Here is a 13,586-nt window from a genome sequence, read left to right on the forward strand (position 1 = left end):
ATTATGAACTTTTTCTGCCGGTTTTGTTATCCAAATAAAATCTTTATCTAGCTTTTTAACAAATTGTTCTTCCGACTCTTTCATTAGCCAAGTTTCTTGTAGCACAATTATTTCAAAACCCTTTAAAAAATCCCATGTCTGCCCTACCTTCTTTGCTCCCAAAATATTCCATGACATACCTCTGATGTTCTTAGGCGCCGTGGATACGAAAAAAATTCTTGCTGGGTCCCTCTTCTTCCTCGTTCCAGAAGAACCAATCTTCACCAATCTTCCATTTCATGTAGCCCGTCCTCACTGCTTTCCCATGTCCTGCTTCTTCCTCAGATACATTCGTGATCCACTTCTGTATTTGAAGCTCTCTGTCGGTCAAGTTGTCCGCAATCCAGATGCTGGTCCCTCTGAATTTGGATTTTCTTCTCATTATGGACATTTTGTCTCTCCAAGAATGCAAGTCCACCAAAAACTCTTAATTGTTGAACCTGATTTCTTTGACCTCTGCTGCTACTCCAATTGTCCTTTTAAGGGCCGATTTTATTTCTCCCTCTGCGTTCCTCCCGGTTGGTCTGAATCCTCTGATTATGACATGATTTTTTCTGTCCCTTCTTTTTTTTATTTCTGGGTCCAGCTCCTTTTTCGTCAGCTTTCCGGGTCGAAAATCCTTATTCTTTCCTTGATACTGAGCTTCCTTGTCTCTGTTGTCCCTGTTGTCTTCCCTGGTCCTTTCTAGGCCTCCATAAATATTTGAAGTTTCTCCCTCCGCTGTTAATTGAGTACATACTTCACCATTTATGTAACCTTTTTTAGAGTTTGCCAGCTTATTTTTTAGATTTCTAATTTCTTCTTCCATGTGTTTCTTTTCTGCTACCCAAGCCTTTTCTTTTTCCCTGGCCTTTTCTAAAGTTAAGACGGCTGCTTCCCACTCTGCTTCTTTTTTAATTGTCCTGTCTTTTAAGGATTCGAATGAAAGCTGTAAATTTTGACATTCCTGAGCTATCTTGTCTATTTCTTTTTTCCCATTCGCATTCCACCACCCCTTCAATAGGTCCGAAATTGCAGCTGCCAAATCCATCTCCTTTTTTCGAATGTTCTCGCCTGTCAACTCATCACTGCCATTAATTTGTATGAAAAATCTAGCTATGCCTCTAGTATCCTTTTCTTCTAATTGAGTAATCATATTTTGAGCCATTTCATCATGGGGTTTGCTTATAGGATGTGTCCCTTTATCTTCATTTCTGTCAACCATAAGATTATTTTATTGTAGCTGAGGTAACTCTTGATTTTAGGCCTCCACATCCCTTAAATCCTCGCTCAAACTTCTATCACATCCCTTGCCGCTTCCTCATTCACTTCTGCTAGGTGATCTAGTTATTTTTTCCCTTCTTTTGAATACTTCATTCGTCAATCCTCTCCACTCTATCACGCTCGAGTTGGCTTGTACGAAGTCCGTGATTTTCCTGGAGCTGTTAATTCCTTTCTCCTTTTCCTTAACCTCTTTCTTTGGTCTTCCTTGGCATTTTTTCGCCGTCGACGTTGACTGCTTATTATTTTCCCCTGACAGCTGTTCGATGTCATCTGCTTGTCCATTCCCATTTCGTGCTGCCCTCTCTCTGTCATCAGCCGAGTCGGTGTTGAACTTCATCACCTCCTCACTCACGTTCAACATAACCTCTTCCTTTTCGGAGGGTTCCATTTTATCCATATCTCACTAGTTCTATAGCTTTAAAACTATGAATAATACTTTTGCTGATAACTTTTTTCGCGCACTGCCCAAATTTTCCACTCACCAGACCACCCGCATAAATTTAAAACTTTAATCTCTCACTTTTTCGGCGACGTTTCCCGGACGCGTGTGCAATGTTTACAAAAACCCAACAGGAAGTCCATGAAAATTCTTTGTTTGATATTTGAAAATAATCTTTTTTTAGTTGAAAATTAAACTTTTTAGTTCCAAATTCGTTTTTTTTTTTTTTGAAGTTTTAGTATAAATTTTTTTTAATTTATATTTTTAAGTTTAAAATTGAACTATTTCGTTGAAAATTCGTCATTATCGGTTGAAAATTAATTTTTTGACTAAAGAAATTTACTATTTCAGCTTTGGTTTAAAATACAAAATTTACCTTATTTTTAGTTGAATATTCGACTTTCTTGGTACAAAATTAATCTTTTTGTTGATAATTTATCATTTTATTAGAAAATTAATTTTTTTAATTGAAATTTAATTTTCGTACATAAAAATACAAATATTCCAAAAACCTATTTTACCAAAAAATAGGAATTTTCAATAAAATACCTGAATTTTCAACTAAAATAGGTAATTTTTTAACAAAAAATCGAATAGATGAATTTTTGGTTAAAAGAATTAATATTTTCAATTCAAAAAAATTTAGTAAACATTAGATTTACATAAGTTTCCAAGCAAAAAACTGAATTTTAAATTCAAATGGTGAATCTTCTATAAAGATTATTTTTAACCAAATAGGTGAGTTTTCAACCAATAACAATATTTTTTTACTAAAAAAAAAACAATTTTTCAACAAAATACAAGAATTTTTTACTAAAAAATTTTAATTTTCAACCAAAAGTGGAATATTTATATTTTCATTTAAGAAAATTAATTTTCACTGAAAAAAAAAAAATTTTTTTCTACTACTAAAAATACAGATTAAAAAAATGTTTTACACAATTTTTCTTTAAAAAAAAAAGATTAATTTGAATTTTGTCTACAAAAAAAAATGAATTTGTAAAAAAATTGGTTGAAATTCTTACCAAAAAGATCAACTTTTTACCAAAAAAGACGAATTTCTAACAAAATGTATGAATTTTTAACCAGAAAGATAAATTTTCTACAAAAAAAATATATATATATTTTCATTGAAAATGATAAATTTTTACCCCAAAAACATAATTTTTTACCAAATAGTTGAATTTCTAACCATAAAGATGAATTTCCAACGTAGAAGATTTTTTTTCTATATAAGAAACAAATTTTCAATAAAATAAATAAATTTTCAGTCACAGAAAGAAATTTTCAACAAAAATTATTATTCTTTCACGGAACAAAATGAATTTTCAAAACCGAACATTTATTTTCTACCATTTTCAAGCAAAAAGATTAAATTTCAACCATAAACATTAATTTTTTTACAAAATAAGCGAATTTTTAACTAAATAGTTGAATTTTCAACTAAAAAAAGATTAATTTACAACCAAAAATGGAACATGTTAATTTTTATCTATGGACATTATTTTCAAACATCAATCAAAGAATTTCCAACAAAATAGTTCAGTTTTTAACAAACATACCAAAAATAATTTTTATCCAAAAAATGAATTTTCCAGGAAATAATTGAATTTTCAAATGGTAAATTTTAAATCAAACATAAAATAGTTAAACATTTAGTTTAAAAAAATGTTTTCAAACAAAACAAGACGAATTTTCAACAAAATAAATTAATTTTCAACAAAAGAAATACATTTTTAATAAAAATGATGTACCTTTCACCCAAGAAAATGAATTTTTAACTACGAACCTTAATCTTTTACCAACAAAATTAACCTTGGACAAAATACATGAATTTTTAATCAAATAATTGAACTTTCAACTATAAAAGATCACTTTTCAACCAAATGTCGAATAATTAAAAAAATATTTTAAAAAATTACTTTTCAATTAAATAAAGAACGAACTCCAAACAAATTATTGTAACCAAGAAGATTAATTCTCTACCAAAAAAACACTAAATTTATAAAATACATTAATTGATAAAAAGGATATATTTCGGATTCCAATCGTGTACAAAACTACGAATTTTTGCGGACCTTCCTTGAAAATTTTTTATTGAAAAAATTATATTTTTAACTCAAAGAACAAAATTTTAACAAAATAGTGAAATTTTCCTAACAAGATTAATTTTCTTCTAAAAAATACGTATTTTAATAAAAATACCTGAATTTTTTCGGTTCTGGTTTCGGTTTAAAAATAGAAATATTGAGATAAAATAGCTGTTCTATTGTGTCTTTAAAAGTTAGATTTGTTAGTTCAATTTAACTGTAGTAGAAAATTCAATTATTTGGTTAAAAATTAATGTATTTTGTCCAAAGTTAATTTTTTTTATAAAAGATTAATGTTCGTAGTTGAAAATTCATTTTCTCGTGTGAAATATTCATCATATTTATTAAAAATTTATGTTTTCGTTAAAAATTAATTAATTTTGTTAAAACTTTGTTGCTGTTTGAAAACATGTTTTAACTGAATTTTCTAATTTTCTATTTTTGATTTAATATATATATTTAACAAATTCAACTATTTTGTTGGAAATTCAAATATATATTTAGTTGAAAATGCGTCTTTTTTGGTGAAACATTAATATTTTTGATTAAAAATTTATTTCTTTGGTTGAAAATTGAACTATTTCCTGAAAAATTCATTTTTTGGATAAAAATGATTTTTTTGTTAAAAACTAAACATATTAAACATATTCTCTTTTTGATTGAAAATTAATATTTTTTTGTTGAAAATTCAACTATTTGAATAAAAATCCAGGTATTTTGTAGAAAAATAATGTTCGCGATTGAAAATTCATTCTTTTGGTTGAAAATTCGTCTTTTTTGGTATAATATTAATGCCTTCATTCTATTCGTTTTTTGGTTTAAAAATGATCTTTTTTAGTTAAAAATTTAAGAAAAAAAAAACTATTGGATTGAAAATTAATTTATTCGGTCAAAACTTGTTTTTTTTTGTAGAAAATCAATGAGTAGAAAATTTATCTTTCTGGTTAAAAATTCATAAATTTTTTTAAAGATTTGTCTTTTTTTATCAAAAGTTGATCTTTTTGGTTAGAATTTCAACCAATTTGTTACAAATTCATTTTTTTGTAGACAAAATCCAAAATTTTAGTTCAAACTAATTTTTGTTTTCGAAGATTTAATAGAAAATTTTTTTAAATCTATATTTTAAAGTTTGAAATTGAACATGTTCATTGAAAAATCATTATTATCGGTTGAAAGTTAATTTTTTACTAAAGAAATTCACTATTTCAGCTTTGGTTTAAAATACAAATTTTACCTTATTTTTAGTTGAAAATGAAATATGAAAATATGAATATTCCATTTTTGGTTGAAAATTCAACTTTTTTAGTTAAAAATTTATGAATTTTGTTAAAAAATCTTTTGTTTTTTTTTTAGTAAAAGAATATTGTTCTTGGTTAAAAACTCGCCTATTTGGTTAAAAATGATTTTTATTGAAGATTCTTTATTTTAATTTAAAATTCAATTTTTTGCTTGAAAACACAAAATGGAATAATTTTTTTCTCAATATTTCTATTCTCATACATTTCATAAAGTTCGGATATATTTATGTTTAATTTAATCTTCTTCCCCATTTTATTCTTCAAATTTTTTTTTGAGAATAAAATTATGAGAATATCAGAATTTATTTTAATTAATAGAAAATTGCATTTTTTCGTTAACTTTTCGGTTGAAAATTCAACTCTTTTTTTGAAAGTTTGTCTTTTTTATTTTAAAGTTTACCTGATTTAAAAGAAATTAAATCTTTTTTTGATACTTAACTATTTCGTAGAAAATTTACGTTTTGTTTAAAATTTATATTTTGGTGTTGAAAAATTAACTGAAATATTTTCTGAATGAAAGTTCCGTTTATAAAAAAAATGTGTTTTTTATTAAAAATTCATCTGTTTTAGTACAAAATTGATCTTTTTTGGTTAAAAATGCAACTATTTGGTAGAGAATTTAACCATTTTGTTAAAAATTCATCCTTTTTGGTTGAAAAATTTCATCTTCTGGATTGAAAATTCTATTTTTTCGTAGAAACTTATTTTTTTTTGTTACAAAAATTCAATTTTTGATGTTACTGAGTTAACTGAAATCTTTTTTGGATGAAAACTCAATTTTTTTTGTCATAAAAAATTCTTCTGCTTTAAGATAAATTTCATATTTTTCTATAAAAATGCAACTATTTGCTAGAGAGTTCAACAATTTTGTCTGAAAGTCATCCTTTTTGGTTAAAATTCAACTTTTTAGATTGAAAACTCAATTTCTTTCCTAGAGAATTATTTCTTGCTAAAAAATTCATAGTGTGATCGTGAGAACTCGACTAAAATCTTTTTCAACAGAAAAGTCAACTATTCTTTTTTGAAAATTTATCTTTTTGATTTAAAAATTCATCTGTAATAGAAGAAATTTCATTTTTTCTATGAAAATGCAACTTTTTGTTTAAAAAATTTGATTTAATCACTTTGCTGAGAAATCACTTCTTTTGTTAAAGATTTATATTTTAAATTGAAAAGTTATCTCATTGGTTAAAAGTTTAATTATCTTGTTAAAAATTAATCTTTTTAATTTGAAAATTCAACTACTTGGGTCAAAGAAGTTTAGTGGAAAATACTTTTTTTTTTAGAATTCATTTTTTAAGAGAAAATGGAACTTTTCCATTTTTTAAGATTTATATATTCTAGTTAAAATATCGCGTTTTTTTTGTTTGTAAAAAAATTATTAAATTTTTCTGAAAAAAATTTGTCTTCTGGTTTGAAGGTTCAATAATTGAGACACACTTTTATTTATTGTTTGAGTGAAAAATCTTTATTTGTTGGAAATTCGTCTTTTTGGTTTTAAAATTCTTTTCTTTTGTTGTATAAATTTTATTTTTTTTTATTAAATTATAAACCACGACACTTTCGTTGGCAATTTGTTTTTTTTTTAGGTTGAATATTATACTATTATGTTGAAAATTCCAGTATTTTGTTAAAGAGTTATCCTTTAAAGTAGAAAAAAGTTTTTTGTTTTGTTTGAAATAAATTAAGACATTTGAAAAATTTAAATTTCTATATGAAACACTCTAATTCCTGAATATGTCTGAGCCAGAAAATAATTGATATTCAACCACTGATATAACTTGAACAATAAAAATATTGTTAAAAATCATAAATTCCTTAATTCTCTTAAATTTTTTTTAATTTTCCCGAATTCTCTCATATTCTCGGTTATATAATCTGAACTTAAATTCTCGGAAAGTTGTGGCAGATTGATTGAAACCTTTCTTTTTTTTTTTTCATTCATTCAGGATACATGTCTTTCTTGTTGCCGACTTGTCAAAGTCAGCTGGAGCCAACGGAAGCGCCGGCAACTCAAATTGAGCAGCGACTGCCGCCCGAAGTTGTTAAATTGGAAAGGCTGACAAGGGCTTTCACTTCAAGAGCTCACTGGGAATTGTCGACGACATTGACCAGTAATCACTTGTTGGCAGTTGTCGCCTTAGCCTACACTCTCATGTCGATGAATAACGCGACTTTTGTCCTGGAACAGGAACAAAAACGTAAAATGCACAGGTAATTTCGAAATTTCAATAGTCGGAGAAAAATCGCTCGTAGCGCCTCTTGCGGAAAAATCCAAAACCGGGAACATTTTCAAGATTCTCTCATTTTTCTTTGACTAATTTTTACATAAAGTCGGTTATAAACGGAATAATACAATATTTCAAATAAACTTTAAAGTTTTCAAATTTATTAATTTATTTCAAACAAACAAAAAATATATCTTTTCTTCTATAAAAAAATGATTTTTTAACAAAATACTGATATTTTTAACGTAATAGTTTATTATTAAACCTAAATAGACAAATTCTCAATGAAAAAGGGTCACTCTTTTAAATTTTAATCAAAAACGGATGGAATTGAGAGAGCAGAAGAAAAGAATTTTAAAACGAGAAATATGAATTTTCAACAAATAAAGATTTTTCACTCAAAAAATAAATAAAAGTTTATCTAAATTATTGAACCTTCAAGCAATGTAGTTTATCTTTTACCCGAGTAGTTGAATTTTCAATAAAAAAGATTAATTTTCAACAAAATAATTAAACTTTCAACCAAGGAGATGAATTTTCAACTTAAAATACAAATCTTTAACAAAAAAGTTGCATTTTCATATTAAAGAAAATTGAAATTTCTTCTAAAACAGATGAATTTTTAAATCAAAAGGATAAATTCTTAACCAAAAAATATGACTTTAACAAGAATTATAATAACAAAAAAAGTTGATTTTTCGTCCAAAAAAGATTTCAGATGACTCTGAAACCTAAAAAATGGACTTTTTTAACTAAAAAATCAATTACTACGAAAAAAATTGAATTTTCGATCTAAAAAGACGAAATTTTTCAACCAAACAGGATTAATTTTTAATCCAGAAAAGATTTCAATTCATTTTTCAAAATAAAATTATAAATTTCAAACAAAAATATATGTTCAAAAAAAATAGTATAGTTGTTTAATTTCGAACCAAACAGTTGCTTTTTTTATCCAAAAACAATGATATTTTTCTTAAAACGAATGTATTTTTAATTAAAAAAATGTTGAAAAAACAAATGTTGAAAAATAGTTTAACTTTCATCCAGAAAAAATTTCAGTTCTTTTTCCAACACCCAAATATTACATTTAAACAGTAGAATTTTCAACCAAATTTTTAACCAAATAACAAATTTTATAACTAAATGTATAGTCTTGAGAAAAAAAAGTTTTTGCAAATTTCTAAAATTCTCATCTAAAAATATTTCATTTTTTAAGTTTTTAACCTGTACTATTTTCGAAATTTTAATCTTAAATTATTCAAATTCGAGATTCTTCAATTCAAAATAAGACTGCTCAATTTGAAATGCTTTAAATTGGAAATAATACAATTTCAACTCCTTTATAATAAAATTGTCCAATAGAAAAAAAAATTGTAATCTGAAAATTTCCAATTCGGAACGCTTTACATTACAAACAATACCGTTTTAATTCCTTTGAATTTTAAATGATCGAACTTTCAAAATTGTATTTGGAAAATATTTCCATTTTTACGTTTTGAACTTGTCTCCAATTTTCGAAATTTTCTTATAATCTTAAATTATTGAAATTCGTAATTCTTATATTTAAAATAAGTTGGTCTAATTTGTTTAAATTTAAATTAGAAATTATACAATTTCAAATATTTTCTAATAAAATTGTCCAATTTTCAAAATTCAATCTAAAGGTTTAAAATTTGGAATCTTTTGAATTAGAAATAATACCAGTTGGAAAACTTGTATGTCAACGTTTTTCCGCAAAACATTTTAAAAAGATTTCAAGTATTTTATTAAATTTTTAAACAATTTAAAAAGATTTGACAAAGATCTCAAATATTTTAATGATTTTAAGTTAATAAAATTGATTTCACGAAGATTTCATACATACTTCATAAAGATTTCAAAACATTTTAAAGGTTTTACAAACATTTCACAAAGATTGCAAAGATTTTACCAAAATTTTAAAAAATTTCATAAAGATTTCAAAGGTTTTCTTAAAATTTTAAAAGATTTCAAAATTTTTTATGACAATTTTAAAGATTTAAAAAAAATATATTTTAAAAATTTTACAAAGGTTTCAAAGATTTCTTTTGAATTTTTAAAAGATTAAAAATATTTAATTGATTTCAAATGAATAAAAAAGATTTTACAAAGATTTCAAATATATTTTTTTTAATTTTGAAAAGATTTCAAATATTTTAATGATTTCAAATCAATAAAAAATGTTTTACAAAGATTTCATAAGAATTTCATGAAGATTTCCGATTCAAAGATTTGAAAACATTTTACAGATTTTACAAAGATTTCAAATATTTTAATGATTTCAAATGAATAAAAAAGATTTCAAAAATATTTGAAAGAATTCTTTAAAATTCGATAAGGATTTCCAAAGAATTCAAAACTTTGTCAAGGTTTTACAAACATTTCACAAAGATTTAAACAATTATAATTAAGTTTTAAAAGATTTTACAAATATTTCAGACACATTACTAAAGTTTAAAAAAATTTGAAATGAATAAAAAAAGTTTAAAAAAAAATGAAATACAAATTTCTTAAAGATTTCAAAACACTTTACACATTTCAAAGATTTTATTTAAATTTTAAACGATTTCACAGAGATTTCAAAGATTTTATTAAAATCTTTTAAAATTTCAAAAACTTTGTATAAATATTTTAAATATTTTAAATATTTTAATTATTTGAAATAAATAAAAAAGATTTCACAAATATTCGAAAGATTTCATAAAAATTACATCAAAGTTTCGAATTCAAACATTTTAAAACATTTGAAAGATTTTACATGATTTCAAATTTGTTGACAAGATTTGAACAGACTTCATTTGCAACGATTTCCAATTTTAATTAAAAGATTGCCCAAAGATTTTGAATATTTTCATGATTTCAAATGAATGAAAAGATTTTAGAAAGATTCCACAAATATTTCAAAGATTTCAGCAAACTTTGATAGCGATTCCAAAAAAAATACAAAAATTTCATAGACTTTAAAACATTAAAAAGATTTTATATAATTTCAAAATTTCTTAGATATTTAAAAAGATTTTGAAACCAATATAAAAGATTTCAGAAATATTTCAAAGAATTCATAAGGATTTAAACAAAATTTCAAGAATTTCAAAGATTTGAAAAAGGACACATTAGACCAAAATATAATTTTTTTAAAATATTTTAAACGAGTTAAAATTCTTTTTGAAAATTTAAAAATTATTTCACAAATATTTCGTAGATTTCATAAAGATTTCAAAAAATTTCCAGGATTCCAAAGATTTTACAGAAATTTTGAAAGGTTTCAAAAGATTTCACTGAATATAAACATTCATCTGTGTTTAAACATATAACTATTTTGCTAAAAGTCCGTTTTTTTCACAATTATATTTTTATCAGGAAAAATTAATTATTCTATTTTTGGTTAAAAATGTATAGTTTTTAGATGAAAATTCAACTATTTGTTTGAAAATTTATCTACTTTGTGGAAGATTCGTCTTTTTTGTAGAAAATTAATGGTTATGGTTGAAAATTATTTTTGTCAACTGAAAATTTTAAATTAAAAATTCAACTAATTCGTTGAAAATCTGCGTATTTTGTTAAAAAATCTATTTTTTTGATAAAAAAGTATCTTTTTTTTAAAGTTAATCTTCTTGTTTAAAAATTCTTTTTTTTCTGTTAAAAATTGATCTTCTGGTTTAAAATTCAACTATTCCAATAAAAGATTTTCAATTTTAGTTTAAAATTCATTACTTTGTTTGAAAATGTAACTATTTATTTTTTTTTTAAAGTAATTTTTTTAACTAAATTAAAAATTCCATAGATGTAATTGAAAAATCGTCTGCTTGCTCAAACATTAATTTTTTAATCAACCATTTTCGGTTGTAAATTATTATTTTTTTAGTTAAAAATTTAACTATTTGGTTAAAAATTTCTCTTCTTTAATTAAAAATTTAACTATTTCTTTTTTGTGGCATTTTCTGAAACAATTTATTATTAGATTAATACATTTTCGAAATAGGAAAATAAAGGATTCAAAAATATTTAATGCATTTCTAAAATTTCTAAAATTGAATTATTTTTACAAAAATTTAAATAGAAAAATTTCTTTCAAGAAATTGAGATAAAATTATTTGGACTAAAAATAAATATAATAATATTCAAAGAATTATAATAATATGAACTGAGCATCAAAAAGTGATTTTAAAGCTTTTAAAATTTTTTGTAGAGTTTTAAATATTTGAAGAGATTTAGAATTCACCCAGAATTGTTTGAAAATTTCTCATTGATTTCAGAAATTTAAATATTTTATTTATTTTACTAGTTTTAAGGCTTTCAAATTCTAAGATATTTTAGAGTATTTCAAAAGATTCTAAGGCTTTTTTTAAGAGATTAAAAAAATTTCAAGGGATTTCCAGCGGTTTTAATTATTTTAAGGAATTTTAATATTTTAATGGGTTTCAAATAATTTTTCACCAGACGTGAGTGATTGTTAAGGGTTTCGAAGATTCGAAGAGATTTTGAAATATTTTTTTTAATTCATTTGTAATTCGCCCTGAATTCTTATTAAATAATCCTAATTTTTTAAAATTCTTTTACATTTTTCTGAATTCACTTATTGAATTAATTTTTTCATATTTTTAAATTTTTTTCAATTCATTTGATTTCTTTTTCAATTCACCTTGAATTTTTATGAATCTCATTTTTTTAATAGTTGAATTTAGATTAATTCTAAAATTAAATTCTAATTTTTTTTCAAATAAAAATAATTATCTCTCAATCAAAAAGGATGCATTTTGATCCGAATAAGATGAATTTTTAACAAAACAGTTGAGTTTTCAACCAAATAGTAGAATTTTTAACCAAGAGATGAATTTTTAGCCAAAAGGTGATATTTTTTTTAGCAAATAGTTGAATTTTCCACCCAAAAAGTCGATTTTTTAATTAAAAGAAACTTTTTAATCCAAAAAGAATGGATTTTCGACAAATAAATATGATCTTTTAAGAAAATAGTTGAATTCATATTAATTCTGAAAAAGAAATATAATACTTTTTTTGGTTTTTTTTTCATAAAAAGAACCAAGTTTCAATCCAAATAGATTTTTTAAACCAAGAGGTTAATTTTATACAAAAAAGGTGACTTTTTAAGTACCTAGTTAAATTTTCAATAAAATAAATAAACTTTCAAACAGTTTGTATAATTTTGAACTAAACACCAGAAATATAATAGTAGACTTTTCAAGAAAAATTATTAACGCTCAAATATAAAAGATGAATTTTAAACAACAAAAAACAGAATTTTCTACCAACAGATAAATTTTCAAAAAAAAAAAAAATTTCTACAAAAGAATAAATTTTCGACAAAAATGACGCCTTTTTCAAAAAAAAAAAAAAAATGGTTGCATTTTTACAAAAAATATGTTTTTTCAAGTAAAAGAGATTATTTCTGAAACAAAAATACATTAATAGACTTTTCAAATAAAAAGAATTGATTTTTAACCAAAAAAGATGAATATTCAACCAAAAAAAAATGATTCATTAAAAATTCCACTCCTTAGTTGAAAGTTGAACGAATTTTTTTTAATTTCATTTTTTTTTCGTTGTAGATTCATAATTTTAATTGAAAGTTCGTTTTATTGGTTAAAAAATTAAAATAAAAATTGTTTTTTCTTGTAAAAAATGTTTTTTAAACTGCAAATTCAAATATTTTGTTAAAAAAGTCAACTGATTAATTGTAAATTAAGTTTTTTGTTGTTATTTCATGTTCTCGATTTTTTAAATTAAATTGTTTTATGGAGAATTAGGCTTTTTGGCTTGAGAATTCAACAAATTGGTATAAAATTAAACTGTTTTGTAGAAAATTCGTCTTTGTTTTTATTGAAAATTCATTCTCAATGAAAATTTATCTACTCCATTTTTGTTTAAAAATTCAATATTTTGGTTAAAAAATGCTTTTTTTTTTGTTGTTGAAAATTCGTCCTGTTCAGGTAGAAAATCAAATATTTTTGGTCAAAATCAAGTCATGTTGAAAATATTCTTCAAAGAACAAAAATCATGAATTTAAACAATTCAAACATTTTTTATAAATATTATTTTATGGTTAAAATGCAATAAGCAAATACTTTCATGAGAAAACTGATTTTAAATGTTTAAAGTTTATAAAAATTGTTGTATGAATTTGAAATAACAATAATTGAAGAAAAAAAATCATCCAGAAGTATATTTTCGCATATTATTATTATTTTAAATT

General features: G+C 23.5%; 1 protein-coding gene across 1 annotated transcript in view; it reads left to right on the forward strand.

Annotated features, from left to right (window-relative positions):
- Positions 1-13,586, forward strand: part of LOC117183031 (WD repeat-containing protein 7) — a 163,028-nt gene that overhangs the window by 115,105 nt on the left and 34,337 nt on the right. The window contains exon 19 of the mRNA XM_033376174.1: positions 7,079-7,343. Coding sequence (XP_033232065.1) covers positions 7,079-7,343 — 265 coding nt within the window. The remainder of the gene's footprint in view (positions 1-7,078; positions 7,344-13,586) is intronic.

The sequence above is a fragment of the Belonocnema kinseyi genome, chromosome 2, assembly GCF_010883055.1.
Source record: "Belonocnema kinseyi isolate 2016_QV_RU_SX_M_011 chromosome 2, B_treatae_v1, whole genome shotgun sequence".
NCBI classification, from domain to species: domain Eukaryota; kingdom Metazoa; phylum Arthropoda; class Insecta; order Hymenoptera; family Cynipidae; genus Belonocnema; species Belonocnema kinseyi.